Raw genomic sequence first — 17,441 nt, forward strand, 5'->3', positions numbered from 1 at the left:
AGATTTATTTTTGTTTTCTTACTTGGAAATAAAGAGGTCCAGCAGGGGCTTCGGGAGGGGAATACCCTCTCTCGCTGCGCCCCATGGAACCCTCAGTGGGAGCTTTTGACCCAGATGGGAGCTCCCGGAGCCAGCACATTCCCTCGTCAGTGGGAATCTGGAGCTTTCGGACTTGATAAAGCTGTAAAATTCTGTATAGCGGTGAGAGTAATGTTCTGTTATAAAATCATTAGCTTAAAGCTAAATAAAAAAAAAAACCCAGGGGTTGTATTTTGTGTAAGGAAGCGGTTAAAGTCTTCTCTTGGTTGAGCAGGTAGGGTACGTCTTCACGTTTTCATCTGCCTCTGTCCTGTTTCTGTGAACATCCCATCTTTTTTCCTAGTTTTATGGAAAGCTTTTCTTTCCTTCTCTTACTTATGTGAAAAACACATAAAGGGAGAGATTCTAGGTTTCACCATCTCCTCTGTATCCCACCAACCGCGTGGATCTGAAATCTATGCTTTGCCCCTTACCTTATCCTACAGCGTGTTGGGAACAGAAATGTGATGTCTGGTGTTTACGAAGTTGTGTGGTTGCGATTTGTGTTTTTTTCTTAAATTCTGGATTTCTCAACTTCTTTCAAGAATTAGTGGGGAGAAGGGGGATAGGGAAGAGATGTTTTCCCTTTACTGTATGTCTGCGTGTGCATCCTGAAGGTGAACTGGGACTTTGGAAGCAGCCAGCACCCAGTATGTGATGGAATTCTGACAGCCCAGCTTAGCAGACTAGGGTAGAGCCTGAACACAAGGGAAAGGCGAGAAAATGATGAAATCGGTGTCAGGCAGGAGATTAAAACCCAAAAAAATAACCTGGGGAAAAAAACCATTTTATTTGTATAATAAAAAGGTCAGTTTTGAAAAATAAACAGTATTAGAACACAAAAAATTACTTGAGATGAAAGCCTTCATTTCAGCAGCGCTGTCAGTGCTGGGTCCTGCCCCCGGCTTTTCAATGTGCCATAATGCAGGTAGCAATGAAGGGGGGTAAGAAACCAAGAAACAATTCATGCAGAATATTTAAAATTACTGCTGTTTCAAAGGGGTGGAACGTATTCTGTTGTGGAAGAGTGGGAGAGCACATCTCAGTGTTAATGTTGTTCCTGTTTTTATTGAAACAGGTGAATAAATGAAACTCTAAAGACTATAACGAGAGGAGTATTGCTGAAATGCAGGTTCTGATTGTCTGAAACTCTAGGGAGCCTTTATATTTTTACATGTGACAAATCAGGGAAAATACAGAACTGAGAGGAAAGAGAGTGCATCCTTAAGGCCTTAACAGCAGTTGAAAACAAGGACTGAGATGAAAAGCTTCTCTTAGAGATAAGCCAAAAGGGGGTGAGGAAGAGGCAGCTGATGGGTGTGTACCTGTATTTGGGCTCAATAAAGCACCGCTCAGGAACCTGAGGGCGCTTCGGGGGAGAATGTCCAAGGACTTCTCTCTCCGGAAGTGTAAAACTGAACAAACCGGGGTAGTTTAATTTTGGTGACTGAGCTCCAGATGGGGAATGGGGGAGGCAGTGGGTATGGGACCAGCGGTGCATTCCCTGGGGCAGCGCTGACGTTAAGCCCAGGGGGTTGGGCAGCAGCCGCCCTTCGGAAGGAGCTGGGAATGGGGCTCGGATGGAAAATCCACCTTCCGGCGCTCCAGCGAGCGCCCTGGGGTTGGGACAGCACCTTCCATCGCAGCCTGGCTGGGCTGGTTACAGCCACCTCCGCGCTGCTCTGGCTGCCTTCAAAGGGGTTTGGCACGACAGGTTGTAGGCACTTTTTAAAACGCTCTCCAGAGGTTGAACTGGGCCACTGCCGCCAGAAAAGAGCAGTGGTTGGTTTGCAGTCTGGAAATGAGGGCACTGGGGTGTGTGTCTGCTCCTCCCAGCTCGGCCTCTGCCCAGGAGGGTGACAAAGGAGCCCCAGCTGCTCTTCACACCTCCTCAGTACACCAACACTTGGTTTAACTCCAACCACCCAGCTTCAAGGCTAAAAGCCCACAATTTGCCTTTGAATAATGCAAATTAATGTAAATTGTACCGGAGAGCTATTTAAAAAAAAAAAACAAAAACAAAAAAACCAACCCTCTAGTCTTAGCCATCACAAAATTCGTGATTTCTAACTCCTTCCTGGTGCTGGAAAAAAGTCTGGTGAAACCATGGTCCTACTGAAGTCACCATTCTGCCAGCTGCGTTGCGCCAGGATGCAACCTTTGTGTACTTTGACCAAAGAAGCTGAGCCATTTGAGCGGTCTCACCCGGCTCCCCAGGCACAGGCACACACAATTCAGGGATCTGCAGGTCACTGCCTATCTCCTAGTGCCTTGCAGGTGATTGGGACACACGTCTGTGTTTTAACGAGCAGGTGGATGAACCGGGTTAAGCTGTTTCAGCTACTGCACGTTTACTGATAAGGTGGCTGAGCAGAATGCTCTGTGTGGCCCCTCTCTCCCCCGCGCGGTGTGATACAGGTACCTGAAGACACTGCCACAGCAGAAAGTCTGTGAAAAAAACCCACGTTTGGGTAAGTTAACTTAAACTGAATCCTAGATATATAGTTCAGTAGAGGGACACAAAGATGCTGGGAGGGCTGGAGCCCCTCTGCTGGGAGGACAGGCTGAGAGAGTTGGGGGGGGTTCAGCCTGGAGAAGAGAAGGCTCCAGGGAGACCTTCGAGCCCCTTCCAGTCCCTAAAGGGGCTCCAGGAAAGCTGGGGAGGGACTGTGGATCAGGGAGGGGAAGCCATAAGATCAGGGAGAAGGGTTTGACACTGAAAGAGGGGAGATTGAGCTGAGATGTGGGGAAGAACTTCTTTGCTGTGAGGGTGGTGAGAGCCTGGCCCAGGTTGCCCAGAGAAGCTGTGGCTGCCCCATCCCTGGAGGGGTTCAAGGCCAGGTTGGAGGGGACTTTGAGCAACCTGGTCTGGTGGGAGGTGTCCCTGCCCAGGGCAGGGGGTTGGAATGAGATGATCTTTAAGGTCCCTTCTAACCCAAACCATTCTGTGATTTGATGAAATTAATTAGCATTCCTTCCTACCTCTCCTGCTCTCGCTAACTGGCAAATAAAAGGCACAGAGAGGCTCCTTGTAACTTTTAAGAAATATCACTGAACCGCAAGTCAACGTTTTGTACCTGATCTCTCCATCGGATAGAGCTTGCCTTGAACTAACCCCATCAGGCAAACAAGCAAGGAGAAAGTTTGGTCCAAGATCAATGGTTTTTATTATTTCAAACTCAGACAAATATATTTCTGAAGAACACTAACACAAGTATTTTCACAAGCATATTAAAAATATCTGCCTTGCATGAAAGGTTATAATACTAAAATTCATGCTATTCAGAATCTCAATAGCATAATAGCAAATTAAAGACGTTTTCAGCTGTATAAATCACTACACTATAGTGGACAGTAAGTAGTATTTCCTGGTTTTAGGGCAAACAACAATCCAGTGGCAGTGAATTTACCACAAAATGCAGGTATTGTGGGTACAGCTACACCCGACCCTGAAACGCCAACGCAGGTCATCATCTTCAGCCTCTCCTGTTGTCATTAAACTTCTCAGCTATCTTCTGCAGCTCCAGATCCATGGCAGCCAGGTTCTCCAGTTCTTTTTCCTGCGAAAACATAAAGAGTGTTTTACACATCAAGTAACGTTGGCAAATGTTTCGTTCCATGAAAATGAGAGACAAAAGACCATTTCGGAGGCAGACACCTCCTGCCCCTTACTGCTCCCCGGGCAGATTGCTGGCGCTAACAGCAGCGCAGCACACTCTTGGGAAATTTGTGCAATTTCCTGCTTTTAAACCAAATTAGGGCTGGGGAAAGTATCAAAATCCTCATTCTGAGCGCTGGCCCCAATTACAGCTTCATCTTCTTCGCTTTAAAGCGCCATGGTCTAGTAGTGATCTCCTGCCATCTCGCAGCCACCACCACCCCCAGTCCCTCCTGCCCAGGTGATGGTCCCTTCGGAGGCTACAACCTCACGGTCACAGTGCTTCAGGCTCCTGACACAGCAAGCACAGTGTGCAACAAGAGGAACACCTCCACCTTACCAGATGTTAGGGGGCAAAAAAATTGTGCAGCCATTCTTGTTTACAACGATGACTTGCTAACGCCATTTAACCTCTCTATAAATGAGTATTAAACCTCCACTGCTCCCAGCCCAGTGCACCAGATACAGTGACGGGCAGGAGGAACACACAGCTGATGGGTGTAGACCCAGTTTTCCTGGACACCAAAGCAGAACAGGAAGTCCAACGAGGAAAGGACTCACGTACATGGGAACTACAGGGAGGAATCGGGGTTACAAGCACAAGCCAGGTCCTGCTCCGCAATCACAACCAGGAAGCCAAGTCAAGGTGTAGCTGATTTTCACTCTGAAAGCCCAGCAGACCTCTCAGCTGTACACTTCAAACAGCCCGAGAGACCCGGTGGTGCTGGCTAATTACCCCTCTGCTCCAGCTGCAACAGGCAGCTTTGTTTTATTCGTCTGCCAGACCCCAGAGGGGGAGTTAGAGCCCACAGGAGGAAAAATCTCCTTTCTCTTCCTGTCTTGCAGCGGACAAAAGCTAACGAGGAGGCACATTGCCTTTATTCTACAAACCCTGCCCTGGGGCAGCTCCACTGAATTCATTCCAAGAAAGCAGATTTTTAAGTTGCTGAAGATCTGGCCCTCAACGCGACTATCTTGTTTGCGTTTTTCCATGCAGAGTTTCCCAGTTTCTAAGTCCATTGGGAATGGACTTAGAAATGTTCAGAGAAAGGCCTGCACACGTACCTCCTCTTCCGTCAGAGGTCTCTGCCGCAGGCTTCCCCTGTCGCTCCTGATGATGTGACGTTTTTTCACGTCTTCTCCGGAATTGTACAGCTCCGGGAATTCAGCCGATTTCTTCCTGTAATTCAGAAGCTGTGCGAGCTGGTCCATCTTGTTGTACTGCCTTTTCATATCGTACCTGTTCGTTTTGCCAAGATTCCTCTTCTCGGTGCGTCCGTGGCTCAGAGCACTTAGGATTTGCTTTTTCTCCCACCAGTCGTAGTCATGATATTCAGGGAAAAGACTCTTCTTGTTCAGGGGAGGGCTGCCTTCCTCTTTGCCCTCCAGAAGCTGCTCCCCTGCACTGTCCCTCTTCTCCAAGTGCCGGCTTTTCCACCACAGCAGTGGGTAGAAGGGGCTGTAGGACGCCCTGGTTCTCTTCTCACTCTCTGCAGGGAGACGGCTTCTATACTCTTCCCTCTCCGCGTATCTTCCCTCCTCCATATTCTCCTCTTCATTTTCCACCTGATCACTGCTGCGATGCTTCTTTTCTACTTCCTCCTCCTCCTCCTCGCTGTTCCCAGGGTAGTGCTGCTGCTCTACACTCTCCTCGGTGCTGTAGTGTCTTCTGGCCTGCCCTTTGCGCTCTCGAGCGTATGCGTTCTGTGACCCTTCATCATCATCCCACAAGCGGTATCTCCCTCCAGCACGATGCTGCTTGTCCTTGCTGCCACCGCTGAGATAGCTGTCCAGCTCTTCCTCGCTTTCCTCTCCGAGGTATGTCCTTCCCTTGGAATGGTGCCTCCTTGCCTCACGTGAGCCATCATGGTGTCTCCTCTCCTCACGCCATTTCTCATTACTTTCTTCACTGTGGTGATGCCTCTTGTTTTCCTCTTCGCTGCTCTCTTTGCTCTGCTGCCACCTTTCTCTGTACTCCTCATTTCCCTGGTCTGCACGCCTCTTCTCCTCCACCTCTTCAGACCCATGGCTCCCACGATAACCACTCTTCTCCTCATGCTGCTGCTTGGACTCCTCATGATGTTTCTGATGGTCGTTCCTTTTGTCCCAGAGACGAGCCTCCTCTGTGTTCGATTCCTCAGCCAGTTCCTCTTTCTCCCCACCACGGCTCCTCTTCTCTTCAGAGGAGTCACCCATTCTGTGCATCCCATGATAACCTTTGGGTCTGTAGGGTTGCTTTTCTTCTGCTGTTTCTTCACTCTCATCAGATTCTTCATGCTCTTGCTGACGGGAGAAATCACGTTCCTCAGACTCATGGTGGTATTTTTCACTTCTTTCTTCCTCTGCCTCTCCCTCTTCACCTTCATGAATTCTTTTGTAAGGGCTCTGCACCCCCTCCTCCAGATGCCAGTGACCCGTTGGGCGCTGATCGTTCCCATCAGGGAACTCCTCTGTGCTTGTGCCTCCAGAGTCAGACTTCTTGTTGAGAAGAGCATGCTCTGCCTCTTCGTCGTGATGCCTGCTCTCTTTGCTTTCTTCTTCACTCTGGTAGCTCTTCTCCTCCTCTCCTCGGATTTCCTGGTAGTGTTTCCTTTCTTCTGTCTGCAGTCTCTCTTCTTGAAGAGGTGAGTGGTGTCCATCCTCCTCCTCTTCCTTGCTTTTACCTTCCTGGTGAGCGAGCTTCTCCTCGTCACTTCCTTTTATGTACTTTTTAGATTCCTCTTCTGCCTGACTTTGTTCCTTCTCCATGCTCCCGGCATGATGGTTTTCAACCTCTGCCGGGTCTTTCAAATGCCTCGCTTCAAGCTGGTTGTTCTCGCTTCTCTCTCTCTCGTTTCTCCCACCTGCAATAACAAGAGCAGCAAAATGAAGGGATCCAACTCTCCCTGAAGGGTTACTTCAGTTTCACCAGATAATTGGCTTCCCAAAGTAGCAAGAAGATTTGGACAGACTTAATTATTTTTTTTAATTCTACTTTTAAAGCCAGTCATTTTCTAATATTTCACGTTTGCCTGGAAAAGCATTACCCAATTTTCATTTAATTAGGCATTTAAAAAGTTCCACTGAAATTTCCAGAATAAATTTTCCTCTTTGGCTTTCTTCTTTGTTTGTGATCGCATTTTTTGGTATTGAATTAAATTAACTCTCATTCCCATTAAAAGTCAACGGGATCTGGAGTTGTGTTCAGTTCTTTGAATGTCAGGCCTTATCCCTCAGGTGTGCTTACTCACAAAAAGGGCAACTATTTCTTTCAAGTGACTCAAAAATATCTGGGGCTTTTAGCAAAGGAGGAAAGAGGAGGAGGAAACAGGAGGAGGAAAGAGGAGGAGGAAACAGGAGGAGGAAAGAGGGAGAAATATGTTACTTTGCAATTTTTATGTATAATGAAATCATGCTCCTTCCACTACTTCCAAAATGCTAAATGGAAGTCAGACTCTGACCACAATGATAATGGTGTATTTCTATGAAGATATTTCTGCTTCAACTTGTGTCTGACCAACATCAGAAACAGATCACAAATCCTAAAAGCATTCAGACAATAGCCACACAGATTTTAAAATAGCTCATTATTTCTGAAAAGCTTCTCATTATCTGATATTCTTGGAGGAGATCCGTCTAACGGCAAAAACATGGTCCTTACCCTCTCCTTCCAGTAAGTGTTTTTTCATTTTCCAAAACATGGCAAATATACAGGTGGTTTTTTTCCTGAAACTAACAATGTCATAAACAAAGCTCGATGCCTGATGGCATTCAGCATCTCCTAGAAATGTATTTCCAAAATTTCTACGTATTCCCCAAGCCCCAAACCCACCCTCTTCTGATGACTGTATTAGGGCCATGCATTGTTCCCCCTATAAACAAGCAGGAGACGAGTGGGTTTCATTATTCTTTCTTACTGGCAGGTAAGTTCAAGAGCCTATTTATTACAGAATCACAGAATCTTCATGGTTGGAAGGGACCTTTGAGATCATTGAGTTCAACCACAAAAAAAAAAAAAAAAAAAAAAGTAAAGTAATTCTCAGTGAAGTAACTCTTCCTAATATCAAATCTAAACCTCCCCTGCCACAACTTCAGACCATTTCCTCTGCTTCTGTCATTATTCCCTTGGGAGAAGAGGCCAAGGGACCTTGGACCTTGTAGAGAGGACCCACCTCTCTACAACCTCCTTTCAGGGAGCTGTAGAGGGCAATGAGGTCTCCCCTCAGCCTCCTCTTCTCCAAACTAAACATGCCCAGTTCCCTCAGCCTCTCCTCATATGACTTGTTCTCCAGACCCCTCACCAGCTTGGTGGCTCTCCTCTGGACACGCTCCAGCAGCTCAATGTCCTTCCTGGAGTGAGGGGCCCAGAACTGAACACAGCACTCGAGGTGAGGCCTCACCAGTGCCCAGGACAGAGGCACCATCACTGCCCTGCTCCTGCTGGCCACGCTGTTCCTGATACAGGCCAGGATGCCGTTGGCCTTCTCGGCCACCTGGGCACACTGCTGGCTCATGTTCAGCCGGCTGTCCACCAACACCCCCAGGTCCTTTTCTGCTGGGCAGCTTTCCAGCCACTCCTCCCTGAGCTTGTAGCGTTGCCTGGGGTTGTTGTGACCGAAATGCAGGACCCGGCACTTGGCCTTATTAAACCTCATCCCATTGGCCTTGGCCCATTGATCCAACCTGTCCAGGTCCCTCTGTAGAGCCTTCCGACCCTCAAGCAGATCAACACTCCCACCTAACTTGGTGTCATCCGCAAACTTACTGAGGGGTGCACTCAATCCCAGATCATCAATAAAGATATTAAACAAGACTGGCCCCAAGACTGAGCCCTGAGGGACACCACTGGTGACCGGCCGCCAACTGGATTTCACCCCATTAATTACAACTCTCTGGGCACGGCCATCCAGCCAGTTTTTTACCCAGTGAAGAGTACACTTGTCTATGCCATGATTTGCCAGCTTCTCCAGGAGAACGCTGTGGGGGACGGTGCCAAAGGCCTTACCAAATCCCAGGTAGACAACGTCCACAGCCTTCCCCGCATCGAGAAAGCGGGTCACATGGTCATAGAAAGAGATCAAGTTGGTTATTGTTCTGTAATCAAAGAAATATAACTGGGCAGAAAAGCCAGATGTTCTTTCTGCAGTTTGGCGCGGTGTCCGGTGTAACCAGCCGTTGCCACAGGCAGCGACGGAGCAAGGGAACAGGCTGACACCTCGGAAGGGGCTGACACCTTGGCATCCAGGCAGCGAAGCGCTGGGATGCGCGGGAAGGAGCTCACCCAGAACGAGCGCTCCCGCAGGCAGCTCTCAGCACACGTCTCCAGACCTCCCCAGTCAGTCCCACAAACTTCACTGCTTCTGGGCTGAGCCAAAGATTCCTTCTTCCAAGCTGGGCATGGACTCAGCTGCCACCAGACGCAGGAGACTGGCTGATTGAAGTGGTGGCTGCTTGAAGCCGGTTCCTGCCCTCTGGGATGCCAAACCCAGTCAGGTTTGTGGGCCCCTCAGGCTACCTAAAGACCTTCTCTCAGATTCTCCAAGTGGCTTAAGCCAAGCCCGACACCTGTCAGCCAAGCACCCCTGAGAGTCACGAGGTCAGGCTCTTTGAGCCCGTCAGACTAAACAGAAGGAAACTGGAATTTTGACACTGAAGTTTGGAGGCACCGGATTCACACGGGCTGAAATAACGGTTCACCAGCTCCAACACCAGAGAGAATCCATCTACGGAATTCCTTTCACCAGTTCAGATAATGTGGTACTTACTCTTCTTCAGGATTTCTTTGCACTCAGGATTAATCGGGGGTGCGTTTGGCTTAGAGAGCGCGTTGGACAGCACTTCCACTATGCACCGTGTTACCTAGGAGAAACAAAATAGGAAAGAAAATTCTCATGGCAAAAATGGAGATCCTATTTCTGACCCACTTACTGAGGAAGGCTAGTTTAGGTTTAGAGTTCAGGCCAAAATTTATGAGTTTTGAGTAATCCCCAGCTCTACCACAACTTCCTGTGCGTTTGGGCAACAAGTGCTGCTCCTCAATCCCATGCCAGTGAGAAGAGGACAGTCATTACCTCTTTTTACCTCCCCTTTTGTTTGCATAGGTGACAGGCTCCTTTTTGTACATTTTTAAATATTAAATACCCTATTCCGTACCAGAGAGCGTCAAACATGTGGGAAGAGCGCCCTACAAAAAAAAAAATAATAAATAACCACCGCATGTTTAAAAGATGAGGCCCATCCTGTAGGATCTGCCCGAATGATGCTGCCGCAAAGGTGTTACCAGAAGCGTTGCCTGGATCACCAATAATATCACCCTTTATACCCTCTGTAAGTGAGATGCTCCTCGTGTATGTGAGCCCCCAGCCCTGCCTCTTCGAGTGCTTAACGTTCAACTGGGTGGTCTCCTGGAAGCCGAGGAAACTGATTTTGGGAAGTCGCGCCACCTCCTCTAACCCCAACCCCCACCAAAGCAGCTCCTCTGCCCAAATTCACGCCAAATGATTCTCGAGTGTTGAAGGTACTGGCTGCGGGTGAGCACTCGGATCGTTCGGGCTACAGGAGCCTCAGGCTGACAATCCGGGTGGCTGGACGGGAGGGGACAATAAAACATTTATGTGGCCATTTTTTAACTGTTTTTTCTAACTGTTTTTAGTTATTACCAAGTGTTTACTAATCTAAATGATCACACTCCCAGCCCGTGGAGAGGGCCCGATGTCAGGTTACAGCTTTCTGAGAGCAGCTAATGGCGTTTATTTAATCAAACAGGTTAAGAATCTCTTTCCAAAGCAGGAGGTGTTGGGACCACATTAGGAAGTCCATGACACAGTTACTGCAGATGTTTCATCTTCCTTCAAATTTGCCATCTCACTTTTTACACTCCAACAACATGTACTAGCAAATAATATTTCAGATGTTTTTTTCAGCCAGCTGGAAAACGTAGGGCTCCCAAAGTCCCATGCTGACACGGGGAGCCACCTTCCGTCTTCATCCAAGGCACCAAAGTGCAGGCAGGTCACTCTGACACCAACGGGACTCGGTTCCAGGTGACCAACCGTCTCTTAAGAGGTTTTTGCCTCAGGAAAAAAGGCATTACCCTGAGAGTTTAAAGACAAAACATGGAGAGCACGCGACTGATATGTTCTGAAATCTCCTCTGACAGACAGCTACTCACCATTTCTTCAATATCGTCTTTTTCCACTGGAACTGCACTGACACCTAGAAGGAAAACAAATTATTCCAGACTCGTTAATCCTAGCAACGAGCATCACTGACAGGAGTCCTCAGTCAAATCAGTGTCATGAGACGGCTCGAGCTTTGGGTCGGCAGGTCGGTAAACCAGACACATTTTACAATACATCTTGTCTTATTCAGGATGGAAAAGCAAGGCAAAGTCGCAGCCCAGCACGAGAGAACAGGCACGTTGACGTTTCTAGCACAAAAAGAATATACACCAAAAAACAGAAAGCAACACTTCAATTCCAAGACCGGAGCTTTACTGCAAGTCAGGTCTTCACGCAGTTGTACTTGTTTCCTGGTTTTTAACCACCAAACAAGCAAGGCCTGTTTGCATCCCAAGAACCTTTCAGCTTCTGCAAGGGGCTCCGGGTGTCCCCCCAGCCCCTCCCCAGTAGGAAACCTTTCTGCAAGGCTTTAAAGCAACAGCTTGTCCCAATGCTACCGGAGAAATCCTGTCTCGCTCAGACATGAGGCAGCTACTGGGCAGAAGGATAGACCCAGAAGGGATGGGAAAACTTCTTTTCACTGAGTGGTCCGTTATCACCCCTGGAAATAAGCAAAAAAACCTAATCAAATCCCACTGGAAAAAAACTACTCTGGAAGGAAGTGGCACAACCCAGTGCATCTCTCTGCACATCTCTCTGTCTCTTTTTCTTAAGGACACGTGAGGTGATGAACACCTCCTTGCACCAGTTCTACCGTACCTGGTCCAAGGTATTTGCTCTTCGAAATAAGCTGTTGCAAACGAACCCTCCACACGGCTTTATTTCACCATCACTGCGGCAGTTTGTCTCTGGCCGGGTAACGAGCCCGGCTGCTGTGCGTTATCCATAAACCCTGTCGAGTCTCAGCCACCTTGGGATCTGCAGAACTGAAGCTCGGCCAGGCTCCCCACCGCACAGGGGCACGCAGAAGCAAAGGTTTATTGTGCCACGGATCACAGAGGCAGGCACGGTCTGCAGTCCCAGCACACAGACCTACAGCTCGGGGTGCAGTCCTGAAGTTCTTACACATGCCAGCATAGTCTGGAATACCTCCATCACCCTCTCGGCACTACGGCTGGCTTGGGACACGGGGAGACCTGCTCTACCTGGTGAGCACAAGGCAGGTTGTGGACAGCAAGGCGGGGTGAGGGGGGGTCAGTTTGCCTTTATGGCATCAGGAAAGCTAACGCTGCCCCAGGGAGGTTCCCTGCAAAGCAGAGAGGAACGTGCAGCCCTGCACCGCTGAAAGCAGCAAAATCCTTCTTCTTCTCCTCTGTGTTCCCTTGAGCACTGACCCTGGGTGTAATAACTGAACACAAAATAATAATAACGCTCTTGATATTTCTACTGTCCTCTAGTTTTGCTCCCCCAAACGCATATGTAGGAACGTGCTCCTCCCTCCAGCCCCCATCTCTTCTCCGCCTGTACCACTGCCACCGGGGAAGGGAACCCACACCAGGAGAGCACAGAAGGGATTCCCCTAAAATAGCGCAGCATCCCTACCCCCCCATTTCCCCAGAACGCCAGCTGGCGTCGGGGGGAGATGCTGCTATACAGAGCCACCCCTCTCCCCCAGCTTTCGCGTTCAACGCTGACTGAGGCAGGCTTTAGGTGACTTTATTTACTAACCTAGCACGCAAACAGCGGCCACGCTGCCCTGCCTGCGCCCTCCAGCCAAGCACGGGGGGTAGGGATGTGCGTACACGCAGGGGCAGGAGACAGGCAGCAACACCTCTTCTACTAAAAACAGCGCTATCCACTAAAAGGGCATTCTCCCAGTCCCACGGGGGTTGGAGACGCTGCTCTCACGGCACGAGTTGCCCACAGGCACCACTTCCACATGGGGATGATCCACTTCATTGCCTCTCCTTGACGAGGCTCCCCTGGTCCTCCAGCCCACGAGGAACCACGGCACACACAAGAGCAGACATCCGATTTTGTCCTTTTTAGTGATGCTGTCACAGCGCATCTCCCGCCAGTTACACCCCGTCGATGTGACAAAGCACAGAACAGACAAACTTCTGAACGTCTGCTGCTACTAGAGATGCTCGGGCTGCCTCCCGAGCGCTGTGGGAATATGAAGTCAGGTTGTACTCCCTGCCTTTGCCCTGCCATTCCAATGCTCCCATCTCTCCAGGAGATTCACAGTAGATTAATAACCATTAAGCAAGTGGTTAATGATGAAAGCTGACACGCACAGACAGAGAGGAAGCATTAGGCTACCATAGAGATGTCAGAAGAAGCAAATGGTATTGGACACACGTCCTATTAACCTGCCCAGAGGAACAAAATGAGTGTCCAATCCATCCCAGAGGCTGAAATAATAATATTGAGGCAGCTGCTCTGCCAGAGCTGAGAGAGGAAGCCCATGGGGAGCCAGCATGCCCCACTTTACACTGGTGCTGGCAGTGCTAGCCCCTGCCAGCTGGCAAGAGCTCCCTCGGGGCCACCTGCCAGCTGCAGATGGCTTGCCATCACCTCTGCCTTCCTCTCCACATGTGCTCAGGAGGGGTGAAGCCATCACCCACCCTCCCGGGCTTGCAGGAACTCAGCAGACGGTGCAAGGGCAGCGTTTCACAGCGGAAACACCGTCAGAGCACACACCGAGATGGAAACCCTTCCCCTGCCCCTGCCCAACAACTGGAGCATGGACCCACAGAGTGAAGCAAAGCCCTGGCTCTGCTTTCCTCTCCTGAACCCAATCTGCCCAGGCAGTTACCATCAGATTATATGATTTTGCTGAAGTGCTGAGAGCTCCTAAAGATCACACCCCCCCCCCAAAAAAAAAAAAGATGAGAAATGCAGGACAAATTCAGGCAGTTTTTGCTCGCATCTCCAAGATTGGGACAGATCTTTCGGTAGGTCCCTGATGAAATCCCCAGGTGGCTTTGTTTCATTAATGCCAATGACTCAGTGCAGTGCCATCGCTCATCAAAATGTCAGCAAAAACCCTTCCCGGGGAAGAATCATGGAAACTTTGGCATATTGATTTGCAGAAGTGTTCAGAGAACGAGAAAGTTCTTGAAGTTAATCTTTCGCTGACTTCTAGCCCCAAACAAACTCCTTAGTTCATTGATTCTGGCTGACATTTGAAAGCAAGACAGCCAAAAAGGACGTAAAGAGCAACCCGACCTGTTTGCTAGCAGAAATAGGAAAAAATAAGAAATCCCCATGGGGTCTGCAGAATAAGTCTAGTGAGCTCCTCCGGGTTGGGGTCTCTCCCCCTGTCTCCCACCCTCCCCTTTGATTACAATAAAGGCACCTGAAGGTCATCAACTTCCCGGCAGAGTTTCTGTACGAGTCCCAGCAGCGTTTCCATGCCAAGACCTCCAACTCGCCTAACGCCGAGCTGCTCAACCCAAAATGACACTCATTCTCTCCAGAGGCGATGCTGGACGCAGAAAAGGCTATAAAGCCCGGCCGTCGCCTCACCCTATTGTGTTTAAGCTTTATTCCACGCTGCGGTTCCGATATTTAATGCCGCATGCCAAAAAATTTTCAGTTAATTCAAGGTGCAGACCTGAGACTTCCCGCCCCCCCTCCCCGCCCCCAGGGACCCGGCAGCCCCGCTCCAACGGACCGGCCCCGACAAGTCCTTGGGGCGAGAAACTGCACTTGGGGGGAGACGGGGGGAGAAAAATACATTAAAAGCAGCCTCCCGGCCCCCGCACAGCGGGAGGGTCCAGCCCCCCCCCCCCCCCCCGGCGACCCGAGGGTGACGCAGGGCGGGCCGGGCATGACGTCATACACACACCGATGGCGTCACCCCACCGCTCCTCGCAGGCGAGATCCCTCCATTCCCCCCCCCCCCCGAAAGCACGCCTCGCCCGGTGGGGCTTTTCACTCGCCGCTTCCTCTGGGCAAGGGCTCCGCCGGACTGGGGGCTCGCCGCAAGGGCTCGGCGGGGTGTCACCGGCCGCCCCCCTCCCCTTCCTCCCCCGGGGGGGTCCGCGCCGTGGCCCCTCCTCACCTGCCAGGGCGGCGGCCCCCAGGAGGGCGAGCAGCGCCCGCGGCCCCATGCTCCGCTCCTCGGCTGGGCTGGGCTGGCTCGGCGGCTCGGCGGCTATTTAAAGGGGGGAACGGGGGCGGAGGAGACGGGCGGGGGGGCCCCGCCGGGAGCCTGCGTCACTCCGAGCCCCCGGGGGCGGCGCCGCCACCGCCAACTCCCCCCCACCCCGGTCCTCTCCCCCGCAGCGCCGCCGCCCGCAGCATCCCCTGTGCCCCCCCTCCCGCCGCCCCCCGCTCCCCTGCCCTCCCATCCCGGCCCCCGCGGGGGAAGTTTCTCCCAGGCTGGGAAAGCCGAGCTCATTTTCCTTTCCTTGGCAACCACCCCATCTCTTCCTCCGCGCCCTCCCCCCTTCTCCCCCCCCCCCCCCCCCCCCCGCCTAATATTCCTCATCCCCCAGAAAAGGGGGAAAGCGGGGTTTCCCTGCCTCCAGCCGGGAGGATGCGGTATCATCCTTCGGTCTTTCCCACCGCCAGAGGAGGAGGTGCTGTAATCCATCCCCCTGGAACAGCTTCCACCAGGAATCACCACTGTGTTTCTGCGTCCATTTCCAACCGAAGCCTTTCCAGGTGCCGCTGCAGCCTTTTCCTCCTGCGAGGTTCCTCTCCCTTCCACTCACGCCATTGCCCAGCAAACCCAGAACCGGAGAACAACTGGAAAGGGATCCCCATGCTTATGTCATCTGGTGAGTGAACGACGCACAGTGTTCCTCAAGAGTTTTACCGGGGAAATCACTGCTCTTAGCATCCGTCTCCACAGGCAAACCTCCTATTTACTGTGATGATGCTCTGGGGAGCCAGAGCAAACCTACAGACAGCAAGTTTTACATAATTTTCTTAAAACAGCCCCCACTGTCCCCATTAGTCCTTGATGGACTGGAAAGCACAAATGAGAAGCTACAACAAGCTCCCAGCAGAGCGAGTCTGAACACCCCCCGCAGCTCCCTTCAGAGCCAGGCAAAGACATTGTAAAACCAGGACTTGTTTTGGTTTTCCTTTCAATAACTCTTAGAGGGCCGTCTCCAAACTATGTGTATTTTTTCAGTTGATTTTTTTTTTCCCCTTAGTGCTAAACAGGTGGCCCTTTAATTGTGAGTGTTTCTGGAGGACAACGGATCTGGTACATCCCCATGGCAGCTATCCCTATTATTGTTCTGTCTATTAACAATGCCGGGCTGATAGAGCCATATATCCCTTAAACATATAGAACAGGACACAAGGACACAACACTCCAGTGAAACTCACGTGCAGCTTCATCTGGGCATAAAGGAAGCCGGGAACTTCAGCCTCCTTCGAAGCTCGTTTCAGAAGACAACCTTCAGCAGGAGGCAAAGCCAGACGCTTCCCTCACTTTGCACTCCGATGACAGTTGCTGCAGAATGACAGAACCCTGGCCACCATGACAGGCAAATCAACACGGCAGCATCTCTGCTCCCTCAGGCCCCCCCTCCTGCACGCCATTCCCGTACTGCCTGGACGAGCCCCCGTCTCCACAGGCAGATGCTTCTTTGGAAATCACCAGCCTCGACTGTGGGAAGTCAAGAGCCCAATTCAGAAGACTATGAAGAATTTCACTGGCTCCAAAGGCCCCCATGTCCTCCTCCATCTGTGTGAGGATTTAGCTTGGCCTCAACCTCCTCAGCTGCCCATGAGAAAGAATTTTAGGTGAAATATTTGCCATTTAAGCGTTCTCTGCTTCCAAGGCACTCTCTGGTTGTCTTTGTGTGGCTGCTCTACTCCAGCGTTTGCTTGGCTACGCTTAGGTTGGAGACGGCAGTCAACAGGGGCAAGCGATACAAAGATGCTGAATGAAAATAGCCAGCTCTTTTAGTATCATCTCTGAGGTATCGGTGCTAAGCACCAGTATCGCACAAGGCCTGTTGACAGTCGGTACAACCACCACTGGAGAAGCCCTCTTGCTGCAGAAGAGAGAGCTGAGATTATGCAGTCCCGCACCCCTGCCCTACGCGGCTCCTCACCCACCCCTTGCACCGCAGCAGCAATCGCAGAGGCTTGGCCGGTGGGTTTATTTCTATTTGACTCGTAGGATTTCTCTGAAATGCCCTCTCCCCTCAGCATTGTGTGAGCTGATCGCAAAGAATCAAGAAGTCCTGTATTTGCTGTTGATAAGGGAAGACGTTAAAGCGCTGCTGAGGCACGTTTCGCCATCGGTTAAATCAGGGACTACGTGGGAGCAGATGTTAATGCCTCCAGCTTTGATGAGAACCGAAGTTACAGAGATTTGCAAGTTCTGCAGGAGGTCACCCAAGACCTTCATGACAGAAGCAGCGACTAAATTGGAATGGCAGATATCTAATTCCATCTCCAGCACCCAAGGGTAGGGTTTCAAAAGACGATCCCACAGGTTTTCTGCCAGTGCTGGAAAACCAGAGAGAGAGAATCCAAGTACCTCGCCCGCAGTTAATTTAAGTCAACCCGTATTTTCAAAACAATGTCGCTTCACATGGACTTTTACAGGCAGGTATCAGCTGGCGTGAGCC

The 17,441-nt window shown here is 50.6% G+C and overlaps 1 protein-coding gene across 1 annotated transcript; it reads right to left on the reverse strand.

The window, feature by feature from the left end:
• Positions 1-3,224: 3,224 nt before the first annotated feature.
• On the reverse strand, positions 3,225-14,969 carry CHGB (chromogranin B). Its single transcript, XM_074150533.1, has 5 exons — positions 14,906-14,969; positions 10,887-10,930; positions 9,481-9,574; positions 4,802-6,579; positions 3,225-3,638 (listed from the first exon to the last, which is right to left on the reverse strand). Exons 1-5 carry the CDS (start codon positions 14,952-14,954, stop codon positions 3,555-3,557), a joined length of 2,049 nt encoding a protein of 682 aa, XP_074006634.1. The 5' UTR covers positions 14,955-14,969; the 3' UTR covers positions 3,225-3,554.
• Positions 14,970-17,441: the final 2,472 nt, after the last annotated feature.

The sequence above is a fragment of the Numenius arquata genome, chromosome 7 (genome assembly GCF_964106895.1).
Source record: "Numenius arquata chromosome 7, bNumArq3.hap1.1, whole genome shotgun sequence".
In the NCBI taxonomy this organism is placed as follows: Eukaryota; Metazoa; Chordata; class Aves; order Charadriiformes; family Scolopacidae; genus Numenius; species Numenius arquata.

Excerpts from the sequence above, each read along its gene's own strand:
- CHGB (XM_074150533.1), bottom strand. The coding sequence starts at position 14,954 with ATGGGGCCGCGGGCGCTGCTCGCCCTCCTGGGGGCCGCCGCCCTGGCA. Across the intron at positions 10,931-14,905 it reads GGGGGCCGCCGCCCTGGCAG|GTGTCAGTGCAGTTCCAGTG; the intron begins GTGAGGAGGGGC and ends TTTTCCTTCTAG. Across the intron at positions 6,580-9,480 it reads CAAAGAAATCCTGAAGAAGA|GTGGGAGAAACGAGAGAGAG; the intron begins GTAAGTACCACA and ends TTGTTATTGCAG.